The sequence below is a fragment of the Numida meleagris genome, chromosome 4 (genome assembly GCF_002078875.1).
Source record: "Numida meleagris isolate 19003 breed g44 Domestic line chromosome 4, NumMel1.0, whole genome shotgun sequence".
NCBI lineage: Eukaryota > Metazoa > Chordata > Aves > Galliformes > Numididae > Numida > Numida meleagris.
Genome location: NC_034412.1, coordinates 79,884,773 through 79,912,242, shown reverse-complemented (window position 1 = coordinate 79,912,242; position 27,470 = coordinate 79,884,773). Strand labels below are relative to the sequence as shown.

Here is a 27,470-nt window from a genome sequence, read left to right as displayed (position 1 = left end):
CTTGAATGACAGAAACCCTCCCAGGTCTGCTCTGTGAGAATGTTGTGTTCTTCAAAGAAAGTAATGGCTAACTGTCCCACTTCAATCTAAGGAAACAGACACCTAGATAATATTCTTGGACATCTGCAATAGTAAGATAATATTATAGAAGAATCTCACCTGACAGGTGATCTAAAAAAAAAAAGTCCTTCACATTAAGGCTGAATTAGAAAAATATTTTTATTTACAAGCGTAAATAATGTAGTGCAAGGAGAGTGGATTTAACCCTCGGTAATGCATAGATTGATGCAGTTAATAGTCTGTGATCTAAACACATTTGCAGAAGTGCATGTACATCTGCATTAGAAGTTGGACCTCTCCTACAGCCACTTACCTCACAGTTTTAAATCAGACAAGATATTTGCACAGTCGTCTTATCTATATTTCCCATCTAATGTTTAATCAAACCGTTATTCAAAGAGGTATCTTTTAAGAGGTATTGCAGAATCTGAAATAAATCCTTTTGAGTGTTACCTATGTAAGCTTAAGAAAATGAATTGTTCACTCACTTCATGTCACCTGGTAACACTTTAACACTTAAATATTCTTTTATTTATCCATTAAGGACTCAACTTTCTCTAATCAATATCTCTTGGGTGGAGGAAATATTAATTGTTGTGTTCCTAGGAAATTGCTGACGCTCATGAAACTTGGATATTTCAAAGGTTAGCCAGTAGTAATACTACATTAAGACCGCATTGCAAATCCTCCCAGCGTTTTTCTTTCAAAAGAGAATATTTTCTCCACCAAAGAATTAGGATGGAATATAAGGTGTCAAAAAAGTAACTGTTACAGGTACCAAATTCCTGGCTGGTATGGCACGGAACTTGGGAAGTCGTTGTGGCTGGGTTTCGCTCCCATAACACTTCCATGCTTCCAACTCAGAAAACTTTAGTAATTGGACCAGTAAAGTGACCTTTACTGCATTTGAGCTTATCTAGTAAGTTATTAGATATGCAACTAAAATGTTTGCTTTATCAAAACCAGGGGGAATTTTTGCATCAGTTAGGTATAGACTTTGTTTCCTTCTCGTCCTTTAATAAAGTACACAATGATCATTTGTTGGGTATAGGAAGACAAGCTGTACTCCCTGTATGTAGTGTTAAAGTTATTATAGGAATGGTTTTCTACTACTGTAATTAGATCTATGGATTTCCCTGTAATTTTGGTTGTTGGGCTGTATTATTAATGCTACTAATAAGTTTGGTTGCCAGTTCATAGATTTGTAGTTGTTCATATCCCGTATTCCTGATAGACTGTCAGCCTTAAGGAGACCACAGCTCAGCTGGTAACAAGAGGATTCTCAGGGTTTAACTCCTGCTGCGCTAAATCATTTGATAAAGTGGATTCATCTTGTTGCACTGCTCTTGTAGTATCTTCATTGCTGTTTCCTGAGGAAGAAGGTTCAGCCGATGATGGTTCTGATCTTGTTCCAAGAGAATTACTGGCTTCAGAAAAACACCAAAAGAAAATGATTATAAAAACTCCATTCCATGCAAGAAATGTCAAATTATAAACTCATCTATTTTTAAATATTATGTGGCTATAAAATTGCAATATAAAGAAGATAATACTCAAAGGTTAGGAAATAAAATAATAAAAAAGTATCTGTAACTTTATGCCATTTGTACATATGCATTGTGACTCCCAAGTTATATCTGTGAAAGGAAAAGCAGGTTACCAAGTTACTTCCATAATCAGCTTATTATTTACAGTGATGTCCTCAATGGTGTCTAGTAATTAGAAAATTCAAATAATCTTCTTATATTTAATGCTGAGATATACGTATATTTTAAAAATAGGATTCCTTTTTGGTATAGGTTGGCAACTTGGAAGCTATTTTTTTTCTATATTACAGAAATGTTTTCTTTTTTATTTCTTCTAAAGAAAATGCATTTAGTGAAAGAAAATTCTCTAGTTCTGCAGGAAGAATCTGCAATTACTGATTCTGTTACTGGGCTAAAGGGGATCTGACTTCTCAAGTTATTCCTCTGTACTAGCTCTCTGAACTGCACTTCTACTGCCACGTTATATCTGAATGGATCCGGTTGTACAGAACATGGGATGCAGTCTCACACTGAAGAAACAATGAATGAACTTGCATAGTCATATAATTAGTGACTCCATAATCTCCTGCAGTTATTTTTATGTTTTTATTAAGAATCAAAGGTTTTATCAAGGGAAATTCTCAAGAAACTAACAGGTTTAAACCAGTTAACTGTGTTCATGTGCTTCAACAATCAAACAATGACTTGTATATCAAAGGATTTGCTGTGTATAGGTGGCTGGCTCTACCATATCTAGAATTCCCACGGTTATTTTTGAAGTTCTTACTGAAACAAAAAGATCACTCCTATTATTTATTCAGTTTTATTATGACAAATACTTACTAGATAGAGTCTGAAAATAGTGTACTGCAAATGCAACCAGAATTGATAGAAGAAAGGTTCCCATGAAATATATCTGTGATTGGAAGATCAAAAATGTTAGATCAGTGCAAAGCCAAGATAGTGCTCCAAAGGAACTGGTGCATGTACCAAAGGAACAATACATACCAAAGTAGACTGTAAAATATTGTTCCAGAAAACTCTCACGTAGAAATAAAGCAATGCTAATGAGCATGGGCTAATTGATTCTTGGTTACTATGATTCCAGCACCTACAATCAAAAGATTAAATAAACTCATTAGTCCTACTTTGCAATGTTGTGGCATCTGTAATCTGGGAATCTCCAGTGTGTTTGCAGTAGCCTATAACAAGCAGATATGATTAGCAGTATCTCACAGATAGTAAAAATTCAAAGAAATACCAGATTAACCTCATTGTGCACAGAATACCTTACCCTAGGAGTATATTTATATTTTCTGATTAGTCATCAACTGGTCTAAGCATCCAGGGTGCCCTTCCTGAGAAACCACAGTATGATGTCATATCCAAGATACCTTATAATAACTCATGTGAGTCACCAGCAGTTGGACTTGAATCAAGATTAGGTCTACAAAATTTGGCTGCCTGTACAGGAGAATAGTGCCTAGAACTCCTTTAGAGACAGTGAAGTACAGTGTAGTGCACTCAGAGTGCTTTAGCTGACTAGCTGCAAGGGATCTGTTGTTGCGTGAACTGAGTTGCATTCTTGGTTTCATGAGTTAGGACTTTACTAACTAGGAGAATTTTAACTTCTAAATCACTGAAACCTTGAGCTTGAATTGATTGATTTACTTTTTTTTTTAACCAAGCTGAGGAGGTGTGCATGGAGGTGTGCATGGGTGAGATGCATGTATGAGTGTGTATGTGCCGTTCTGGACAGAAGTGCAGAATGATGGGAAATCACAGTAGTGCTCCCATTATTCTAGAACTCCAGAATAGCTCTAGAGTTATTCTCCCTGCAGATGTGATCAGCTCAAGTGAAGGTAAAATTTAGGTTCAAGTTTACAGTTCCAGGAAGATCTACTTAGCTGACTGCTAATTTCATGTGGATTGCAGGTAATTTAAGGTACAAGTTCAGGCTAACTGCAGCAAAGGACAATTTTGGTGGATTGTTGGCAAATTAACTAGTGAGGTCTTAGTGTTGGTATCATTTTTCTTTTTGATCGCAGCACTTAGTGGCGAAGTAAAAAAAATAAAAATAAATAAAAACAACCCAACCACTTGTTCTTTCTTCACAGCCTCATGTTTAACCATTAGCTCCTCCTCCCTTAAATATATGGAAAGGCAGTTCCCCAAATCCACCAAATAATGTGTAAGTTTTCAATTCCCACCATGTATTTCCAACACATGTATGCTGCTTTGTCTAGGGAAAGGAAACCTAAGATTTGAACCAGAACCAGAGATCTTTGGGTGATTCCTGCATGTATAGTTCTCACATAGCAATTCAGGCAATGCATCTGCAACATTCTCGTATCTACTATTGTGCCACCTCAGTGCCAGGGTGATCTGTGGCACAGTACGAGCAGGAATACACTGGAACGTCTTTGCACAAACAACAGAAAGGACTGCTATTATCCCAGTTACACGCTTTTATATTCTATATTCTGCATTTATTACCAAAAATTGTTTTGTACAGATACAAATTGTCCGTGACTAAGTTAGGAACTTAAAAACATAGAATTGAAAAAGGCTATCTGGATCATTAAATCTAGTCTTGCTAATTCAGGAAACCACATACAATCAGGTCTCACATAACAAGCATACATTGAAGTATATTTAGCAGTTAAAGCTTTTAGAACATGTTGACCTTAACCTGCCTTAAATCATACAGGTGAATGAAGTTAATAATTATAGGAATTGCTGTTCTCCAAAGTAAATGCTACTCTTAGAAAAACAGAAGGTTAAAAAAAAAAAAACACCAAAAACCTCACCTGTAATAAAGTTCCTGAAGAAGTGAAGTATTACCAGAATGCAATGCCTGATCAATTTCCAAGTGATCCAGAATGTAGGAAGGTATGGAATTGCCCTCTTCTATGAGAAGGGCCAAATTAAAGAAACCCTAGTAATAAAAAAAAGCATATATGCATTTTAACCATTAATATTCCATGTATGTATTTAGAGTCTAGTATAAGTATCAAGTATCTAAACAATTATATTAGCGTAATGTGATATTCGCTGAATAATTATGAGAGCCTTACTTCCTAACTGTATACTGAGCTAAATACAGAAAATGCAAGAGAAGTAGCATTCATTTGCTGTGATAGTTCTCTCAGACAGTACTTGGAAAAAGACTTGAGCTTTCTTGTCTTTATTTGCTCTTCAAACACAGCCATCATATCAAACCATAATGTCTCATCTACTAGAGAAACACAGATGAAAAGCAGGAATAGATTCCTATTCTGTTACTATTTAATTTTCCTCTACATAATTCTACAGATCAGTAGAAATCAGAACACTGAAACTGAGAGGAGAAATTTGCTCCAAGCAATTTAAATCCTTAATGTTATACTTGGACTACTTGGACTAGTCATAGCCATCATATGACTCTTCAGAGCCTTGAAGATGAACACATGGGAGGTGTACTGGAGGACTCCCTATCAATCTGGCTTTCATACCTCAGAATAACTGTTCATGTTTATCTTCTTTCCCTTTGCTAGCTAATTAGTATTTTTTTGTCCTAATATCCAGAAGAGGTCCCAGTATGCTACTTCTAATAAATTAACATACAAGATATTATCTGTAGACACTGTCAGAGATATAGGGAGAATATTGGATCTGGGATATTCCATAACAATGTGAAGGCAGAATGGAAAGTTGAAATGTTGCATGTCTCTGGTAATGTAACATTGTGTATCCCTTCATTATAAAACATTTTAAAACGGATCTTTTGTAGATGGAGCAAACAAAATTTATCCTAGCATATGCTTGATACTCTCAATGGAAATGGACTGGTCTTCCTATTTTCTAAAATAGCAAACAATTGAATTGGAAGAAAATTCAGACAAGTCTATTAACTCTTCCTCTTTCAGTGCAAAAAATGCCAAAGGTCACAAAAGAATCAAGTGTATCAAGTAGTAGTACTGAGTTAGGCTTTTCACCTTCAGCTTTTAATACAACCTAACTCTAGGCACGTTCTTCTATTCTAGGTCTACCTTCTATTATTGTGAAATAGTAACTACTGATCCACAATAACCAGTCTCAGATGAATCATCAGATTGCTCTAAACTCTAGTGTTTTACTAACACATTACAACAGCAGACCTACCTGTGAATCTCCCTCTAATGCAGCTTGTGCATACATCCGCACTGACAGCTCAAGGTCTTTAGATTGGTTCTGGTAACCATAGTAGTAGAAATCTCCCATCTTCAAATAAACTGTGGAAAAAAACCAGTAGCATGTTATTTAAAGCATTTGTAGAGACAGAATAAAGTAACCAGTAATGTGATGGAGAATTTCATAATCTTTCTACTTAGATTAGTGTATAAAAAAAAATAGGGGTACTCTTCCTCACTTGTAGCCTCTGCGACTACTTTATATCAGACTGACAACTAAAAATATTTATCCTGGCTGAATATTTTCATGATTGCTCTTCAATAAATTAATTCAGTAAATGGTCATTACTACTTTTACAAAAAACTAAGTGACTTTATACTTAATTTCCTCTTCACTTGCTGAATCTGTTAGTCTCTCTTTGGGCAACCTGTAGCCCTTTATTCAGGTCAGCCTTACTAACTTAGCAAGACTTAAAACATGCTGTTCAGCAGCTCATTCTGTACTTGTCACTATGGAAGCTGAACACACCTCAAAAATTACAGAGGTTTGCTGCTGATAATTTCATTCGTTTCACGTTCAATCCAACCCAGGAGAACTGCAGGGGTAGAATTTTCCCAGTACACCCAACAGATACCCTACAAATACCTTTCTCTGATACTGCATAGTAATGAAACACTGCAAAAGAGTAGAGCATTGATTCAGGAGCCAGCATGTCACTGCACTAACATATGCTAAAGAGTTTATGAGCTTCCACGATCATGTCCACACTTATCTGACTTAAACTGTCCCCTTATAGCTGGAAACACTTCCAGGCTTTGTTTTGCGTGTTGTCTATTGCAGTTGCTCAGAAATCCCACTTCTTTTTTTTTTTTTAACAGTGATCTATAGCAGAGCTCTTCCAGCAAGCCAGTCCCAACAGCAATGGCAGAAAGAGAATATGTACTGGCTGACAAGGATGCAGAGTGGTAGCACAAAAACACTGTAGTGAATCACAGAGAAGAGAGTTCCCCTTGATACAGGCATGTCATTCCAGCCTGGTCACGAGAACTCTCCAGGAGTAAGCTGAGGCCTTGAGGTCACACTGTTGTTGATGATGATGTAGCTCTCAGAATCATTTCTGCCAGGATTAGACTCTCTTACAAGGAGGATTTGATCCTCCACTAATGCAGAAAGGGGCCTAAGATTAAACTCCCCTTATGCTATTCATGTGAAAAGAGAAAAAGTAATAACATCCTTCATTTGCTGAAATCAACAAGTCTTCTTTCCTTCAATGGAATGACAGTCTTACCTCACAAGTCTGAACTTCAGAAGCTCTTCTAATGTAAGATTTCACCAGTGGATCTGTAAGAGTGTCAAAACTGCACCTTGCTAAAGTATCAGCAAACTCCTCACAAAAGCTAACAGGGTTTGTCAGCTCCTGCAGCTTTAAGCTCTATCAATGTGGTATTTAGTTCTAGTGCTGCTATGTATATAAATAATAGCTTGAATTATTTTTAGACTATTTCACATTCTTATTACAAAGCAGTGAACCTTTCTTGTGAAACAGATGAACATGTTGAAATACTGAACTCTACCAAAGGTAACAAAATTATTTAGACACTAAAATCACAGACGCATTAACATTTAAGACCAGAGGAACCTAAATTATATGTAAATAAACCTTCTCTTCCAGAAAGGCATACCTTTTGTTTTACAGAGAATCTTTCAGTTCCCCCATGGTAATCTGTGCCTATGTTGATAAACTCTGTACCCTAACAGAAAAACTCACAATAAATTAGTTTAGCCTTCATTTGTTTCTCATGACTCAATTATGATATGGAAGCGTATTTGCTTTTGGATTCTCTCTCTGGTAAACTAAACAGAGTGAGCTCTTAAAGTCTGCTGCTATTTTTTCCTCGTTGAGTCAATTGCTCAGGCTCCTAAATGTCTGGTGCTTTCTAAGCATAGTGTTTCTTTTTTCTTTTTTTCCCTTTTTAAAAATTGTTCCTCTGTATTTTATCCTAGAAAATGGAAATTCTTAGAAAAAGTGTGCTGAAACACAACACTTAAAGCACTTATTTTCTAATATTCCTATCAAGATACTGAAAAGGAAGTCTGATAAGCATGGATTACTCTTCCCTTAGCTTGCTCACTTGCACAGAAGTTACAACAAATGTAATTTTTGAAAATAAAAAAAGAACATATATAAAAATTCAGAAAGAATTCCTTATACATACCAAATGAGGGTGCGTTGATTTGAGACACAGAGAAATTGTAGTATCTCCAAACACAATCAATTGCTAGGTATTTCCTTGCTAGATCCTTGAAAGAAAATGAATTCAGCCATTTATATCACACACAAGATATTAGGATCACTTTCCTGTTAACAGGTGTTCCTTCTAGAGTAATGAGTTGTGAATACATGTACTTACTGGTCTTTCTTCACAGATGTGTGCTAAATTTGACTGTGACACTTCAATACCAGTTTCAGCTGCTAGAACATAATGCAGCAAAGCTTCATGCCTAAAGTTAGATAAAATAAATTAGTGAAAATACTAAAAAAAAAATCACAAGCATTTTAGTTTGAGTTAAAATTACTGAATAAATTGATAAAAACACCAAGGAGTAAAACCTCAAGGTTTAAAAGCAAGAGGCTGATGATTCCATGCAACAGCTACATCTACTGGCAGTGCTTGGTGTAACAAGTATTGGTGGATCTCAAAAATTTTCAGTGTTCTCTCCCTTGTATTGAAGCTAGATTGGCTCTAGTGTGCATTTATTCTTTCAAAGTGTAACACTGATGATGTAGCCATATTGATATTATCCCAATAATCTATTTGAATGTTTTGGATATAACATTCTTAGAAGACTATTACCCTCTGCTCTTAAAAAATATCCATTATTAACCTGTTTATACCTGTCAAACATTCATCTGGGTACGTCTTTGAAACACTTTACCTGTTCATTTATATGACTTTGTTGTTCTATCTTTATAGACTACCGGTACTTCGGAACAGGAATCGTCTCTAACATTAGAATGTGTGAGTAAAGAATGGCATTGGTCCCTCTATGGACTGTAGGCATTTCATTTAGAGTAAAGCAAGCAACAGAAGATAATTTTGCATTTGCAATATAGTATTTTAGTATATTGGTACAGTAATGTAGAATTACACTTCAGGTCAATTCCTGCTTCTCTTTACATCAGTGGGTGTTTCGCCATTGATTTTAGTACTGCTGCTATTTACTTTTTTTTGAGCTGATGTCCTAACGTTAATTATTTTATTATGCTATTAAGTAAATAAAAAATAGAACACGAACTTGAAGAGAACAGAACAAACATACCATGAAAGTTCCAAATAAGCATTGAGTGCTTTTCTAATGACATGACCTAAGTAACCATTCTTCTCTGCAATATGCTTCGCCCAGCTGTAAATAAGAACAAATAATATATTAACAGCTGTCTTCCAGTAAACCCAACTCACTTTGACATGAAGAACACAAAGGGATACAGGATCACCTTCTGACTTCCTTCAAAAGATAAACTATGGGATTTCACGGTAATTGCTGCAACAGTCTTGCAGGTGTTGACTGAATAGGCCCTGGAGCATGTCCAGAGAAAGGCAGTGAAGCTGGTGAGGGATCTGGAGCACAAGACTTATGAGGAGCAGCTGAGGGAACTGGGATTGTTCAGTCTGAAGAAAAGGAGGCTCAGAGGAGACCTTATCGCTCTCTACAGCTACCTGAAAGGAAGTTGTGGCGAGGTGGGGGTCGGCCTCTTCTCCTGCATAACTAGCGATAGGTGTAGAGGGAATGGCCTCAAGTTGTGCCAGGGGAGGTTCAATTTGAATATCAGGAAAAATTACTCCAGAAGAGCGGACAGGTGCTGGAATGGGCTGCCCAGGGAGGTAGTTGAGTCACCATCCCTGGAAGTGTTCAAGAAAAGTGTAGATGTTGTACTAAGGGACATGGTTTGGTGGGAAATATTGGTGATAGGTAGACTGTTGGACTACATGATCTTGGAGGTCTTTTCCAACCTTGGTGACTCCATGATTCTATGAATAAGAACACATTTGCCCATTCATCTCCATAAGCGTATCAGAGATATTCTATGGGGTTTTTTTTCTTTTTTTGAAAAACAAAACTAAATGCCCAAACTTAGTGATAAGTGCTATAGTTTCTTATCAGCCTTTTTGTACAAGTCTGACATCTCTTAACATGCTAATATGCACTTCTGTGTTACACACTACCTCTATTTTCTTTTCGTGCCCTTGGATCAACTCGGAGAGCCAATGTACTTGGGTGCATCTAAAAGTCCACCAGAAGTACTCAGCATCTCTCAGAATCTACTGGTAATTTAAATAACACCCATATTAATGGCAATCAAACTTTACTACAGATTTGTTTCTCAGGGAGGTAAACATCATGAAATAAAAGATGTTTTGACTGTGGACTTAAAAATCACCAATAATCAAAATAAACTCAACAGAAATAAATTCCCCTTCAAAAATGATTTTGTTCCTTACATTACAGCTTTTTCTGGATCTCTGGGGAATTCTTCCATATTTCCCGTGATGTAGTACAGAGAACATCGTAAAGTCCCTTCTATATGTCCTCCTTGAGCAGCTTTATAGAAATATTGCGCAGCTACTGTCTGTGAAGAAACAAGACACAATTAACAAATCTACACTGTTAAAGATTATTGAATTTTGGTTCCCAGGTCTTATATCATTACATACATTTAAAATGGCATTTGGAAATGTAGGCAAACCACTTACAGCTAATCCTTTTCTTTAACTTTTTTGAGAGTTTAGGCTGGAAAAGATTTTTAAAAACTAAAATTCTGAATGAAAAATTCAAGAGCAGAGTAACGTAACTTATATGTGAATAAATCTTCTTTTCCAGAAGGCTGAGGAACAACAGCAACTCTCAGTATCTCTTGCTGTGCACAACCACCATCCTCAAGTCTCTGAAAGTGATTTATAAAAGATAATTCAGGCTGTGCAGGCAAGGCCAGAGCCACAGAAGCAGGAAGGATGCTTTGCTGCAAGGGCTTTGTTTCTAAATTAAAGGAACACAAATGCACACAGCTGGGATACATGAATAATATTCTAAGAAAAAGCATAAAAAACCAACAGAGCGAACACAGCAGTCTCAAGAACGAAGCCAAAACTTGAAATTGGGCACTAATGTAAACAATACCACTATGAAATATTTACTCACTTGATTTCTACCGGGTACTCCAGGGTAAATCCCATCTAAATAGAGGACACCAAGATTGTAGGATGCATCTGGATTTCCCAGTTCTTCAGCAATTAACCAGTGTTTGGCCGCTTTTCTGTAGTCTCTTCTAAAATTGTGGTAATACCATCCCAGTCCATTCACTGCTTGGGGCAAGCCCTCAGGGAAGAAGAAAAGCAGTCCTGGGTCACACATTTAACTCTGCTTTGGGTCATGCTGCACTCCCAGCCTGCTGCCCAATTCTAGGTGCTCTCATGGGCTTTCCTGTCTGGGCACTTGACACACACATTCAATCAAAATTCCAACTGGAATGGAGGGATATTAAGGTTTACTGTTTATTTTTTTTTCTTGAGCTTTTCTTCCTTATAGCCTTGTGCTGACAGCGAGGAATAATAAAGTCAATCCCCTCAGTATCTGTCAGGCTGTTCATTAAGAAATGACTCCACTCTGAAATCCAGCTCCTCTGTCTTCTTATTCTACAGAGTGTCAGCCATGTCTGCATTCAGATTTGTACTTGGTGACAAGACCAAACAGAGACTGTTTTTCAACCATTTTCTGTGCAAAGCCTAAATGGGAGACCTATCCTTGTGCATCTGCAGTGGAAATAAGGGAAAGCAATAAGAGAAGCCAGGGAGATAACCACACTTCCAGACAGGATTAGCAATCAAAACCCCACTTCTTTTAAACTAGAACATCTCTCCAGGAATAAATAGGAGGCAATGAACACTGGAACTTCAGAATGCTGTTCTTCAAAAGTAGTTATCTACTTTATCTGATGAGCCTCACATATATCTTTTTAATACATGCCATGTACTAAGTTGTGTCTTTCCCTCAGAAAGTATGGATCATAAGGAAAAGTCTTGCTAGGACACTGCTTTTGTTTTGGCTGCAATGAATTACTGTCTCCTTGCATAAACGTGTGGATCATATGGTGGCTATAAGTTTGGCAGCAGTTCAAATTACTCAGTACCAGTAAATAAGTTTGGACATGCTACTACTTCTTATTTGATAATGCACATTTGATAGCACAACCCTGCAAGAAACAATGACATAAGGTAACAGCTACCTAAAAAATACAAGCAGTTTGCTTGCTACTGACTGCTTACAGCTTCTACACTGCATATCCTCTTTCTGTAATCTCTGTAGAAAGAACTGTGTACTAGTGGCACTGACAAAGGCCCTCTGGAAAAACATTTATTTTCCTTTCAAACTTGAGCAGTGTTGCTAGCTTATCTATCAAAATCCAAAAGGTGTTCAACTTGTCAATAATTATGGTGTTATTTTTCTACAGAAAATGTACACAGGATCACAAAAATGTAAATATCTGAGCCTAGCAAGAGGAAGGAAATTGTCTCTAGGCTGTTCCCTTGAATTTGCTGCTAAGATCCTGACTGAAAGGAATTTTTGTCATATTGTAAAAACCACTCTGCTTATTCAAGCCTTTCCCAAACTGGCTTTGTATTTCAAAGAGATGGTTGAAATGGCACAGTTTCTCTTCTGGCAGTGGTCAGTAATGAAGTTCTATGGACAATATCAGCAATTTAACTAGTTCTTATTTTATAGCTAGGAAGGTAACCACGGCCTAGGTACTGGCAACATTTTTTGCAAAGCAAGCTTCCCAAGGACCAGGTCATGGCATGGGTAATCTGTCAGTACAAGATCATTAAATGGAGTGAGGTTCCTTTCCTCTGAGGTGCCCGTGAATGTTATCCCCAGCCATGGAAAAAATAAAGGGATTTGGGACATCCAAGTCTTCTCTCTGACATAAAAGAGATGGCCAGAGAGACTATGGTCTTTTTCCAGTTACCAGCATTCACCTACAAAAGTTGTAACTCTAAGTAAGCACAGAAAACTAACCATAAAGTATCACTGCTCAGAGGCTGTGGGGTGGGCAGCCACCATTCTTCTGAGTTCACCTCTCATGCTGCAGAAATGCATTGTCATTCAGTGCAGGCTGCAAAAGTAAAATCCAGACCTGTCTTTACCCTTTTCCATTAATGTTACAACTTAACTTTGTTATTATTGCAGAGCTTGCTGGCATGGAATTTCAAAGGCAGCAATTACTTCTGCCTAGTGACTCTGATGAGAACAGCACATCGAAAACTCAAGCCTGTTGGGCACTCTCATTAAAAAAACATCCTTAGGAACACAAGGCGAAAACATACTCCTGTATGAGCTATTCACTCTGTAAGTCACTTAACCATCATCAAGTTTAAAAAGACAAAGAAAATTCTTTTAATCCCACGAAAATTTTGGCTGATTTTGCATGATCTAGTCTCCCAGTTTGGGAAAATAAGGTTTTCACCATTTGTGGTGAAGGCACTGAGAAACCCAACTATTACTTACGCAAAATTATTATACACATTTCTATATTTTATACAAAAGCAGAGGCCATTATTATTGGCAGCTAGCATACAAGTTCTATGATAAAATATTTATTATATTTTTACCTTGGCTGCTGCTTTCTTCATCAGTTCTAAAGCAAGTTTTGTGTTCTTTTTCACACCTTGGCCCTAGGAAATGTATAGTGAAACAATCATTGCTTACAATTACAGAATACATGCTGATGAAAATTCACATATATAATTCCAAATGCATTTTAACATCAATACGAACATTTACTAGATGTTATTCAGTTTTAAAAAGATATAATTTAAAATGCAGCTTTGTGCCCATCCTTCATTCACAGCTTTGCAAAACTATAATGAGTTTTTGAGGTGAAAACATGAAACATTACTTACCTTAAACAACACAATAGCATAATCATATATTAACACTGGATCTTCTGTTTCTGTTGCACCCTTTGCATACCATTCTATTGCCGCTTCAGGATTTTTTGCCACTCCTTGTTGGCCCCAAAACAGCATCTGAGCCAATCGTTGCTAAAAGAAAACAAGGTAAGCTCCAACATTACAAATGTTAGTACTGAAACTGGGAATTTTCAGTGGAACCCACTTTTGCAGGCTTAGATGGACTTCAAATGAGTGAAGAAACAATATTGCTTTGAGATATAGTTATGTCTTTAACAGTTTGGATGCAGTTGGCTATCAGGAATCTTCATAGAGCTTCCTGATGGTGAAATGTACTGATCAAAGCAGTGGTAAGTGTATGCAAATAACATGACTCAGTATTGCAACATATGATGGTGATCTGAAGTTAGAAGCAATAACTGCACCATGTCAAAGAAGAACCCAGGGAAAACGATCAGAGAAGGAGTTTGCCAAGTCTTGACAACTCTTCCTGTGCAGTGTTGTTATTGCTTTTTACATGGCCACTGGATATTTTCAGACAGAAACATGGGAAACAGTACAAGCTTTCAAATAAGAAGCAATTCTGTGTGTATAAAGTCTGTCTTCAACACTCTACTTCATAACTCTACTGATGCACATACGTGATGTGTGTCTAAAACTGAGGAGGAGGAAAAGTATTATTTTATACCTGTGCAGCTGCATTTCCCCTTGTTGCTTCATGTTTTAACCACATAAAGACATCACCGTTCTCTTTTGTTTGAGCTTTAAGCAGCTCATCATCCATCAGCCTTATAGTTTCAACAAATGCCTGAAGAGTAGGTGAACAGAACAAAAAATATGGCACAATAAATTAATTCACCTGCCACCTAATGAAATTGCCCGTTTCCTACTTATCCTTAAAAATCTGTGGCCAGTTCTGAGTTTTAAAATTCTCACCACCTCTTTGCTGACCAGAACACTGAGGAACATCCTTACCTCAAATGTAAAACTACTTACTGCTTCATTACAGTACGCAGCTCTAAGTCCACTCTACAATGGAAAAGTATGCAAAAAAATTTGGAAAAAAAATTGTAGTTTTGAATGCACTTAATAATGACAAAGAAGCTTTTGAATACGTTTGAAATAAAAGGAATAGAATTTCCAAGGGATTTTTAACGTTTTTTAGTTTGTATAGAAAACTCTTCAAACAAAACCCAAAATCTGGCAGAAAGCTTAATGAAGACATGCCCTATATTACAGCATTCTTTCTTAGGTGGCTGTCTGATTGATCTTCAGCAATCAAAATCTTCTACTTTTTTTTTGTACCTTAATCAATAATCATTCTTTCTGATAGGTCAAAATTCTAGAACTGGCCTACCTTGAGCAGTCTTCAAAGAAAAGCTGTGTTACCTCCTGCTCAGCAACTAATTTTGAGGTCGTTTTGCTGTAACTTTATCTCCTCGGGTAGACATTTAACAACGAAATATTTTACATTTGATTTTAGAACAGGTATGAGTACTGAAAGGATAATTAACATTTTGCTGAATTTCATAACTTTTGGCTACTGAAACTGCAGACCGGATGCTTAATAATGATGGTCATCAATATTAATGATTAAAAATTTGAGTGAGAAATTAGGACCCAGGAGTTAAGACTTAGACTTTACTGAAAGATAGGCATATAGACGATCCTGGGGATATTAGCCTAACTTTGAGTTGGTTTCCCCCTTCCTATGAAATGAAGTTCTAATACTTATACATAATTTGTGGGATTTTATAACAATCAGATGAGTTAATGCTTGTAAATCAAGATGTACACATAGTTAACATTAACATATGAAAAGTCATTTGCACAGAAAACAAATCCAGTTACACTTAAAATTCTTTTACCTGTTCCCCTTTTATAGTGTGTTGATCCAAGGATGTCTTTATTGCAATGTTACTGTAATAGGCATATGACAGCTCCAAGTCGAGTGGATAGTTATTAATGCCTTGGTAATGTTTATAGCCAAGATTCATCACAGCAAGTCTCTCATTCCCCTGAGCCCCAACCAAACTGTACAGCAGTCCCTGGCAAAAATGAACAGAAAAACTAGAGTGAATTCACTGTGTATACCACACGTATAGCTTTTCTGTGAAGAGTTACAGGCAACAGAGAGCTGCCTGTAGTAATGGTAGCTAATATAGCAGCTATATTAACACAGAATCAACCATGGCCCCAAAGTAGTTAAAGTGCACTTTATATGCATAGAAAGCTTTGTAAGAAAAACTAGTCTCTCTAAATACTTTTAAAACATTGCACACCGTGTGCAGTGATTTTTCAATGCCACATTATTATAGCATTAATAATACTCTGATACTTTTTATATCAATATGACCTAATTATTGTCACTGACATCATCTGTGTTTTAGCACTGAATTCACTGGAAACATAATGGCTAACAAACAGCACTCAAAAATTTTACCCTAAGGATCTAACAGGACTTGGAGGTTGGGACTTGTGTAGCTCAAGGGAGCTTTGTGTTAAAACCCTGTAAGTCACACTGTTTGGTGCTAGAAATAGCCTAGGTACTGTACATTTGCCAACACAATTTTCAGCACTATTGCACTATTACAATTTTTCATCTGCATAGTAATAAAAAAAGTGGTGTTCCATCTGCACTGGATATTAAGTTATTTCCTACACTATCTGAAGCAGATCCAATAAAGAAATTTGTTAGCCTCCATAATTAGTACTAGGTACACTCCACAATTATGGTATAAAAAATATTCCTGCCTAAGGTTTCCTGTGTTTCTGAAGCTGAAGTGAACTTGGTCTCTTAGGAGTTCTTATGAACTGTAACCTCATTAGGCAGAGCTGTTATCCTTTATTAGCATTTTTTATTACACTATTATATCATTGTTAACTATCTTTTGGCAATTTCAATACAGCCCTTTTCCAGTGACAGATACCCTGTTCATTTGACCTTACAACGGAATCCAGAAACATCTCAGTTATTTGCAATTTGCCTTGAAAGTCTAGAGTGCACATACTCTGTGCAGCTACTCAGCCGAAGCATGGTCATTTTCTTTTCTAAAAATATAAAGGTATTTCCCCAGTTTACCCAATTTTAGACATGTACAAGCAATTTACGTAGTTTCAGAAGTTTCAGAATTTTTCAACTTTTGAACTTCTGAAAACCCAACATTTAACACTAAGACTCTGTATTGCAGTAGACCAGCAGCTCTCCCATGGCTAGTTATCAGGTCTCCAGCGCAGAACCATTAACTTTCTAAATCTTCTACTGCTGTTACCTTTAATAATTTGATCATACACTTAGCACCACATTTTTGTACATTGTACCATGAGACTTCTTTTCTGACTCTACTATAAAACCTTTTCACTTTAGCAGATTTGCCTTAAGGAAGGTTTTTTCATAACCATCTACAAAGGACTATGGTAACTATAGGCTTACTCTCTCATTCTGCCTCCTCAGCAACTGGGAAAAGAAGCATGTTCCCCCTGCCATTACCACCATTTTTAGGTCTTATTAAATCATGTATTTTCCTATTTATTTTCCATAAGGAATTCATAAAGATTTCACTGTCACAGAGTTATTTAGGAGTAGCGGTATTAAAGAGTCCCTTCAACCGCAGCCTGAAAAGGGATCCGGAAACCACTTCATGTTTTTTTATCTCTATTGATCCTAACTTCGTCCCACTTCTAACTTGCCTTTAAAGATAATCATTTTCACAGAGATAACAAAATGTATTAAATATACTACCTTCGTATGATCCACAGACACACCAAGCCCTGTTTCAAATATAACTGCAAGGAAATAAGAAGCCTTATGGTATCCACAGCAACTGGAGTCCACCAGGAAAGGGACAGAGGAACCCATATTGCTTAGGCCATCGGCACTTGATAAATTCTTTGCAATCTTCTCAAATATTCTCTGGCCTATTTCTAGAACTGTATCACTTTCCTCTTCCGACACTGAAAACACAACATAGGACACAACGTTACTGCAGTAGTTAAAACCAGGGACTGATTCCCCTCTCCAACTGAATAGAACCAAGTCAGATTCTCCTATTTCTTATACTGAAAGGTATTCTCAATGCAGACAACAAAATTTCTAGGTATTCTTGAGTAGGGTTGTAGGGGAACTGTTGTATCACAGCCTAAACTGACGATTGAGCATATGGTGAAGGGGGTGGCTGACCCAGGAAGCACAGGTGCAAGCAATTCTCCTGTGCTTCCCACCTGATTGAAAGAGGTGGACCCAGGGTCTACCCCTCCCTGGGCTCATTTAAGGAAGGAAGAATGTTTCCTGGATGAAGGCTGTTTCTTGAGAAGGAGTGTTCTGTAGCCTGAGACGCTATCATCAGTTGGTGAGTCAACCTTTTCCTATATATGATTATTGGTATTCAATAACACTTAGCCTGGTATCACAAAGGATTTACCAGAAGTAATTTCACTGCTTCCAAGGGCCAGGAGGTAAATAAAAATCCAAAGGACTTTCTCAAATTAACTAACCCCCAAAAAACTATCTCTACTTTCTTCTATGTGATAAGCCATCTTTTGTTTGTAGTGCTACGTATCAGCTAACTTCGTAAAGACTTATATGAGGGGAAATAAAATCCATGAAACATTAAGTCAGAGCATACTAACTTACATCACATACATTGTGGAATTATTTCAAAACAATAAAATTAATTATGTTTACCATCTGGAGCACTGAAATCCATCTCTTGCAACAGTTTGAACAAGGTGTGGTACTTTTCCCTGAGTTCTTTTCCCCATATGAAGGCTTCGCATGTGGACTTTTCTCCATGTTTGTGAAGCTGCTCTAAGTAATAGTTTTCAGAGTAACCTTGAGTAAACAACATATTCAAGTAAGATATGAAAGCTGACTTGACTGCCCTGTAAAAAAGCCTCTGGTCAAATAAAGATGTTTCATGGGTAAACTAAAAATTCATGGATGAGATGGGTGCTTCTGTAACACAAAGCAGTGTTAAAACTGGTACAGTTAGCACAGGCTGTTTAAAAATAAGTAACATTTATTCTATTCCATAATCTTGTCATAATGAGTATAGTTGAATTCTAACTAGAAACATCAGCTCTTGGTCAGCACAGTTTAGACTATGAAGCTCTTCTTTAACTGAAGTGGTTGCTTTGGTACAAACCCACTGATTACTTGGTATTAGCAACTGTGGAAAAGATACTAGCAAAAAAAAAAAGACTCATTTTGGGAAAAGGCTTAAAACGTCTGCCTTCAGAGCAATTTGCAAATGAAGCTGAAGAAAGGCAGCTGAATAGCTTACATTTAAGCTTGGGAATGTTTCTTTGCCTCTTTATGTACCTGCCTCGTTAGAGAAAAATTTCAAGAACGTGATTTAAGTTTCAATTTTACTGCACAAAAGCCTTTGCAGGAACAAAAACTGTTTTAGCAACCAGTACGACTGAACTCTTCAAACTGACTTTCTTCTTGTTATGTATGGCCAAATTTAAGTTTACTTTTGATAATCATTAGCTAGGATGGGGTAAAAGGAAAGACATCAGGTCTCCAAAGATAGCTTAAAACTCATATCCCACAGATCAATACTTACAAGCTCTTTGTGCTAGTTGGCCTTTCTTTACAATATGCCTGTACTCATAAGCTATGTCTTGAATGTCCATACATCTCTCGTAGTAGTGTTCAATTTGTTCCGCTGTTTCTTCATCATGCAGAGGGTTAGAAATCTAGAAAAATAAATGTAGCATTTATATTATCTGTTGTTTGTTGTCTATACTTGGTAATAAGTGTTCTAGGCAAATTATAAAAGGAAAGAGATTATTTACTACAACCAGCTTATCTGGCACATAATATTAACATGCCAAACAATCTGATGCTGGCCATGACAAGAGTATGACTTCAAATAGTCAGCATAAGCAACAGATGAACTTGAAAAATTGATGAAACCTGGGTGGTGTTTACTGGCAACTTGAATGAAATCATACATTATTGAAAGCGTCCTGTACTGTATCTTCAACGAGTCTGGAAAACTGAGCAACACTTAAACTGTATTTACATAAAGACTTAATTTGAGGAATATTGCTTTATGTACTTGTTTCTAGAAGTCTTATCCTCTATCATTTGAAATAACTAACATTGCAAGATTTCAACATGAACTGATCATACATTGCTTACGTGTTCCTAAGCTCTACTATGTTTCCTGTTAGCTGGCTGCTAATATTTAAACGTTTGCCCAAATACTACTTCTGATTACCTGTTCTGTTTCCAAGACACTGAGACGATAGTACTTCACAGGTCCAAAGAATGCTTCAATACCATTTACATATCCACTGCCTCCAAGAACAAAATATCCAGCAGTGTCATCATAGTAGAAATCTTCCCTGAAACTTGAAAACCCAAAAGAGAAGTAAGCTGGCTACCGAGAGGTATTATGAAATGAAGAAAAAAATCTCAATCTCAGTATCCAACATGATCCAGTTCTTTAGAATCAAGGACAAACTAAGAATCTTTTAGATAGCCAGTAGGACTTCTACTAAAGCAAAGCAGATAACAATTGCAAAGGTGAAATCCCAGCTGCCTCATGCAACAGCAAAACTTCCTTTGACTTCATCAGCAAGGCAACTCTTCTTCTGAAGACTGATCCCAATACTACTGATTTTTCTTTTTCCAATCAGTTTTTAGTGTGGAGATCAGACTCCAGTACTAGAGTGCGCAGCGCATTACTTCAAACTAGCTCATGGCAAAATTGCCAAATTAGATCATTCTCAGTGTAAGTATAGTGATGCAAACTAGTTTTGAGAGTGTAGTCTGGAAAAAGATGACAAATTCTGAACATCTGGAATCTCAGTTACAAACTTGTTGTTCTCCTCCCATTTTCCGTATCTGAACACATACATAAATTAGTTGGCAGAAGGGAAAATGCTGCTTACGTAAAAGACTGGTGATGTTGTCTTTTCAAATTCTTCCCAATGCTGCTCACTTCTATCTAAAAAAAAAAAAAAACCCCACAAAATATTAACTATAATACACTAAATATTACAAGGAATATTTATTAAGACACTTCAACACATGTTCACAAAATCACAACTGCAGCATCTTGCATGTCCTCTGCACTAGTGCCATGTATCTGATTTGTGTCAGGAAAGTTTAGTGGAAAGCACTGACAGTGGTCTGTGCTGGCCAATCACAACATGGAAAAAAAAAAAAGCACAGATATTAGCTACTTCAGCTATTTAATTTCTGTGCTCAACTATTTTACTCTTCCAATGTGTGAAAGTATGTTTTGCTTTTTATATAGCAGAGAAACGAAGAGAATATTGATCTCCTCAAGAAGCTGTAGCTTATAGGTAAAGAATGGCCAAAAAGATAATGTAACAGGCTGTGATTTAAAAAATAAAAATAAAAAAAGTCTGGGTTCAGTTCCTGTAGGAGATGTAAACTTTTGGTGTCATAATGGATCTAGGAATTAGATAACTTCATGTTGTCTTCCTTTTCAGCTTTCATACATGTTGCTATTTCAAAAAGTTGTCTAAGGACACACAAAACAACCTTGCAAAATTTCATCAAGTGCTGAGGTACCTTTACGGATTCATCTTTCAATGCTCTTAAAATATGACTCTCAATTTCTTGATGCCTCAATCTCCCTTTCTTCCCTAACTTAAACATTTTGTCTACGGTCCTGTTGGATTAAACATATCACATCAATGGAAGTGAAGTAACTAAATAAGGAGATTTCTGTGCACCTCTGGAGTACCAAAGCATTAAAAAGCATGCTAAAGGAAGATGTGTAAATAAAATTGAACAGAACCACAGTTTTATCTGTCCCAAGAATGACTTTAAGTACTGAAACGTTTTAAGTTTGGTTCTACTTCCTGCCAAAAGAGTGCTCGTTAAACTCTTCCTAACTCCCTTTATTTGTCCAGAAGCCAAAAGTTAATTACCCCCAGGTTTTATTTCATGCCTGAATAAATTTACTCTGTTCTCTGATGGAAGAAATAGTTTTTCTTAATCTAGACATATAAGCAATCCTCAAATTCCCAACAAGGCAAAACTAATAGACCCTTCATCAATATTGACAGTAACTTCTGCATTTGTATCTTCAGCATCTCTAGGATCTTCCATTTCCCATGAGTTTAAATTAGCAACTACAATGTAAATAAACAGAAAAAGACAGTTCTGATGGCACAAAACATCTCACTTTTCCTCTTAACAATAGGTTTAAAGGCAGGTAATACTAAAGTAAATACACACTTCTATTTGATTTTCTTGTAAGCTAATCAGCTCACCATTTACATACCTGAAAAAAGGTAGTATGCAAAAGGAATAGCAGTAATTTAGGCTGAACATAGCTCTTTCTCTACAGCATTGTTTCAGGTTTATCAGTTACTTATCCCATAATTAAAACTTGCTTCTGGTAATTTATTAGGGATTATTCTTATAATTCAGAATGAAATCTATTCAATCATTTTCAAGGAAGAAAAAATTCACACCCTAAGGTCTTAATAGCTGGAAGTACAGACAAGAACTTGAGAAGCAAAACTTTTTTTTTTTTCCAGAGATGCTCTTGGAAGGTGAAAACAATTTTGTTGGTTTTTTTTTGTAAAAACAATTGTGATTTGTTAAATGCAAATTACGCATTTTATCTACTACAGATGGATACTGCTGTAATTTTTGTCTTTTAACTGCAATCAGCACTATGACGCTTTGTCAATTATGCAAAACCTGGAAACTACACTTTCTGTTAGCTATGCTGACAATAACAACTAGACAAGAGGCATGCTACTGCACGCAAAGAACAGACACTTAAATTTTCATATCAGAACAATAAAAATGCCTGAGTATCCAAGTTTGAAGTCCCCGGGGGCTATTCACACCACTTAACTTATCCAGATGAGTAAGATATCTAAGCCAGGAGTTTTGGTTGTACAATCAACAAAGTCTCCAGAGAGCAACTGTGCACTAAGATGCCCACTGAATACACAATAATTTTAGGCTCTTAAGTATCTAAGAGGATTTCCTGTGTCAGATGGTCAGTATGTCTCTGGCTAATTTCTAGTTGAAGACTTGTCATTCTTTTGCTATGTGAGCATGTGCTGATTATGCTTTCTCTCTCAGCCTCTCTCTCCTGAGAGATATATTAAGGAATTTGTTAGGGGCATACTAAAATCAGAAGACACTCATTCTTGATCCTGCAATTTAGTCAGACACGTACCTGACCACCCTTAAAAGAGAGATCCAGTCGAAACCATTGCTTCAGAGGAAGGCTGAAGCTTGTTTTCACTGCAAGGTCATCTCCTCTAATGAGGTGCATCTGAATATGTACATAACCTGACAGAGCAACAAAGGAGAAAAAAGACATTAAATATCACAAAAACATCAATATTAAGAATGAGTTTCCTTATGTATTACTCCGTACTCCACATCACCAACAGAAATCTGGAGACACGCAATGCCATATGTGAGCTCTAACAGAATTACAGGGAAACACGCTCTCTGCTAATGCACAGGCTGCTACATGAAACCACTGAATCAAAACCAACTTGTCTGGGGGATAAAGACATTAAATGTGTCAAACAGGAAGGGCACCAAAGTTGATCTCAAAAGGCTAGATGTGATCCTCAACAGCACAGGGCGATGTGAGTATCTGTTCAGCGTTCAACTATTAGCATGTGAGAGTGTAATTACTGACCATGTACGAGATGACTCCAGGCCCTAGTACTTTGACCTGTAGAAGCTAAGCTCATAGTCTGAACTCGGAAAAACAAACTAGTCTACTAAGATAACCTAGTAAACACTGGGAATAAATCAGGCCTCAGAACCTCTCAAAGCAAGTCTCTTATCAAGGTAGTAGCTTCCAGAGGAGCTGTCATTTCTGTTCTTTTTTTCAAAGGAAAGCATTCAGTTTGTAGTGGAAATATAATGAATAATGGAAAACTTACCACAGTGCTTTACCAACTATTCTAATGATTTATTATTTAAATTGGTAACAAGATAAAGAAAACAGAAACAGCAAAAATAGCAGAGAGGATGAGATTAGTTGTGAAATCTGCAACTGGTTATGAGAAAGCCAGTGGTGCACTCTTTACTTTTTCCTCTTTGAGACTGCCAGTGAACCCTCATTCACTGCCTTTCTTTCTGCTTCTGAGACTGAAGAGCCTTCTTCTGGCAGGGAAGTTCTTTGATTAAGTGTTGCCAAACTAAGCATTACTTCTTAACCTTTTTTTGGATCAGGGAAATAGACCTTACCTTGAACATCACAACATAGGCAAGAACTTGAATTATTTGAACTTCTGAGGCTATTTCAAATTTTCAAAAATTTTTATGTAGTATGTATATAAGAATTGAGAGCAATATTAAAATAATACTTCAATAATAATAATGAAGGTTGTTTGTCGAAATAAGACTTTAATGCCAGTGTTTTTTCCTAATCTGTAAGGTTCAGTGCATCCTCCCAGCAAAGAAGATATGCAGACATTTTCCAAGACTAGATACTATACAACTATTTTCCAGTTTTGCTCTACTTATTTAGCAGTTACATTTCTTCTCAGACACTATAGTCAAAAAGAAGCATTTTATATGAGATCAATTTCACAAAATAAGTCTAATAATATAACTGTTGCTCCTGTGTATAGGCATAGATCTATAAAAGCTATATTAAATCCTTTCTGAAAACATTTAATGAAATCTCTTACCTTCCTCATTTAGAAATATAGCAGGAGTGCTGTACATCTCTTTTGGATCAATAAAATAGAGTATACCACACAGATCCTTTTCACAGTGATGCAGTAAATATAGCCAGATTGAAACAGTGAACCTGCATGAGGGAAAACAAACAAGAAATCCACTCCTGATGAGAAGTCTTTACGTAAGTTCAAAAGCACACACTTAACCTTCATTTAGAAAATTGTTTCACATGTGTAATCTTCAGAACAAATCCTGTGCAATAGAAACCTTCAAAGTAACTCTATTTAAGATTTTCTGTCTATGATCTCCTTATAATTACGTGCTTCTGTGGTACTGATATGAGAGTTAAAGGAGTGTTATCTGAATCAGTTCCACGATGGTGGATCAGAACCCACATCAGTAAGGAACTGAAAAAGCAGCTGAGACAACCTGGAGCCACCCTCCCACATGCAGACTATACAAAATCCCCACATGCACATTCTTGTAATCTTGACTGTGGAAGCTAGTAAAAACTAAGTTGTGTCTTCTGTTCTAAATACCAACAGTGAAAACGTGCTTGGGAGGAGTAGGTGAAAAAGAATTCATAACCTCTGGGTAGTACAAATAGGTATGAATAGCTGTCATGGAGTTTATCAAAGGATAAATAAAGGTGGAGCATGTTCAAACCATGGAGTGGGGGGAGGGGAGGGGGGGGGACAAAAAAGAAAAAAAACCCTCAATTTTATTTATTGAGCAATTTTTGTACAAAGCCAGAATGGTTTCACCAACTTTGACATTATAAAGCAGATTTGCTGAAGCACTAAAATCAGAATTTATGCCACTGCATCTGATTTTAAGAGATCCTTTGTGCCAGACTAAAACTGCTTCCGTCTTATTGACAGGAGGTTGGCACTTGTTTCTGTAACAGCAAAGTCAGGTCAACGCTGAACGCCTTTGAAAATCAAATCTCCAATGTATAATCCAGCAAAGCATGAACTACTACAATCTTTGACAAAAAAAGTTTTCCTAATGGTTTCTAGAAGGAGGTATTACTTGCATTTTGTGTAATTAAGAAAAAATATACATTTGTTTGTTGGTCAGCTTGCCTTGTATTTCTTGAGAGAAGTTGCTAAACATACAGCACCTTGTACCTCCTCCTTAACTAAACCACAGTAGGTCTGAAAGTGTAACAGCTGCTCTGATGTTAAAAATAAAAAATGTAGAAGTGGTGCAGTTGTCCCTAATACAGTCTACACCTTAAATAGCTAGTAAAATCATATCCTCCACAGATGGTACAAGGGTGAAACAGAGGGGCTGGTGAAACAGAGGGGCTTGTGAACCACAGTCACTTGTAAATAGATTATTATGATCTGCAGGCAAACACTGTGCTTCCAGCAATACTGCCTGTGTTTGTACCTCGTTCTTTCCACCTTTCATCTCCGGAAATATAGCAAGCTTAAATTCTGTACTCTTCATTTGCTCCCTGACTGCCTGTCGCAGCCTATCTGGACAAATTTTGTGGGACGCAGGCAGGAACAATGCTGACACGTTTTGCCTCCTCCACTGCTGCAGAACGCTATGCAGTCAGTAGTCTCTCAGATTCCCAGCCTATCCCTACTGCAGGCTGTCTACTGGCAGCTGCCCCAAATGACAGTTGCCCACTCTGTTACAAGATAAGGGCAAATCTCTATTGGAAAGCTTCTTGATTCAACAAAATCCTTGACGAAAGTCAGAAGAGTACTTGTTTGAAAAATCTGCCTTGTTGCCTTTTGAAGCAGTGGGGAACCACCATTTACATACAAGCAGCTGAAGGAAAAATCTTTTCCATGTCTTAACAGAGCTACCCACAGCTGTCATGCAACAGCAACACAGGCAATACTTCATGCTAGTACTGAAAAGACAACTTGAAGGAAAGAGCAGGTGGAACTGTGTGGAGCAGGTACAGACCTGCTTAAATTCATGCTGTGTTTTGTCAACCAGAGCTTCAGCACCTCAGTACCAGAAGCAGAGTGCAGATGCACTGGTGAGCAAAGAGCAATAGACTGTATAAACTAGGCAGTTTCTCATCCTGAAGAGGCTGGGAGCTAAAAACTGCTCTGAACGAATGACTTCAGAGTTACAGTTTGGGGGCTACTAATCTGTACAGAACGTGAGCTTACTGGTTAGTCTTCTTTGGCTCTCCTTGCTTATAGGCCAAACACAAATGAGCAGGCAAGTTCAAGTTCCTGTGATCATGTCCTATTTCTGTGGTAGCGTTTCCAGGGTAACAGCATCTGGTGGAAACGAGATATGTATGTACATGCACACACATGTGCTTTTTTGTCTGAAGTTGCAAAATATGGCTGAAGAATTGTGACAGTTCTGGGAAGGGGAAGAAGAGTGGAGAAAGATGCTAGTGCGATTCTTCTGTAACTGAATAGTGTGTTCAACTAGGAAAGTTTACACAGGGACGGTAGAAGGGAAAAGCATAAGTTTAAGCTGGATGACTCATCTAGGCAAGAGACTCTATCGCTAAGGGCTCATCAGCTGCAAACTAGTGTGAATTCATAGGAAAAAAAGATGTTATGCGCTGCCTGCCCTGGAGGAAACGGTACTCTGCAATTAGTCTGCAAATAGTGTTTGAAATACAGATCTTTCTGTAACGCAGAAAACTTCAGGTGAGGTAGTCATGAGGCAGCTGCGTGATCACGACGGCGCGCATCAGCTAACCTACCCTCCTAGTGGTACCCCAAACCACCTCAGTTACATCTACAGTGGTATCTCTTACGGCATGTCTCTTAGGCTGAGCTTAATTCCCTACAAATCTGCCATCAGAGAACAGAAGGAATTGCTAACTAATTTCAGCCTTTTCTCAAGATAGCAGGTGGTATTCCTTTAATTGTGAACAAAGCTTAAGAACTAAAGTATACATATAAGCATATTCTATAGCCGACAAGAATCAACTACAATGCACTTCAGCTATATGCCTGTACTTACATTGGATAATCAATCTGATGTTGTCTGACTGTTTCAAGTTCTCTATTTTCAAATTGTTCAAACCTCTTCACAATTCCTGTCTTCTCCCCACTGGAAGCATATATGAAGTTGAGAATCTGAACACCATCTGCAAAAATACAGATTTCCTTACTC

General features: G+C 37.1%; 1 protein-coding gene across 2 annotated transcripts in view; it reads right to left on the bottom strand.

Moving 5' to 3' along the window:
* Nucleotides 202–27,470, bottom strand: part of SEL1L3 (SEL1L family member 3) — a 33,747-nt gene continuing 6,478 nt past the window's right edge. The window contains exons 3-25 of one of the 2 annotated variants that reach the window (XM_021393937.1): nt 27,318–27,444; nt 26,501–26,614; nt 24,371–24,492; nt 22,891–23,006; nt 20,609–20,664; nt 19,933–20,065; nt 19,273–19,405; nt 18,390–18,536; nt 17,448–17,659; nt 15,574–15,753; nt 14,394–14,513; nt 13,697–13,837; nt 13,406–13,468; nt 10,938–11,114; nt 10,241–10,368; nt 9,060–9,143; nt 8,150–8,240; nt 7,955–8,039; nt 5,730–5,839; nt 4,397–4,524; nt 2,595–2,697; nt 2,430–2,502; nt 202–1,487 (exon numbers count right to left, since the gene is read on the bottom strand). In XM_021393937.1, coding sequence (XP_021249612.1) covers nt 1,321–1,487; nt 2,430–2,502; nt 2,595–2,697; nt 4,397–4,524; nt 5,730–5,839; nt 7,955–8,039; nt 8,150–8,240; nt 9,060–9,143; nt 10,241–10,368; nt 10,938–11,114; nt 13,406–13,468; nt 13,697–13,837; nt 14,394–14,513; nt 15,574–15,753; nt 17,448–17,659; nt 18,390–18,536; nt 19,273–19,405; nt 19,933–20,065; nt 20,609–20,664; nt 22,891–23,006; nt 24,371–24,492; nt 26,501–26,614; nt 27,318–27,444 — 2,810 coding nt within the window. In that variant the 3' untranslated portion in view covers nt 202–1,320. The remainder of the gene's footprint in view (nt 1,488–2,429; nt 2,503–2,594; nt 2,698–4,396; nt 4,525–5,729; nt 5,840–7,954; nt 8,040–8,149; nt 8,241–9,059; nt 9,144–10,240; nt 10,369–10,937; nt 11,115–13,405; nt 13,469–13,696; nt 13,838–14,393; nt 14,514–15,573; nt 15,754–17,447; nt 17,660–18,389; nt 18,537–19,272; nt 19,406–19,932; nt 20,066–20,608; nt 20,665–22,890; nt 23,007–24,370; nt 24,493–26,500; nt 26,615–27,317; nt 27,445–27,470) is intronic. The other variant, XM_021393938.1, reaches the window with a different exon arrangement.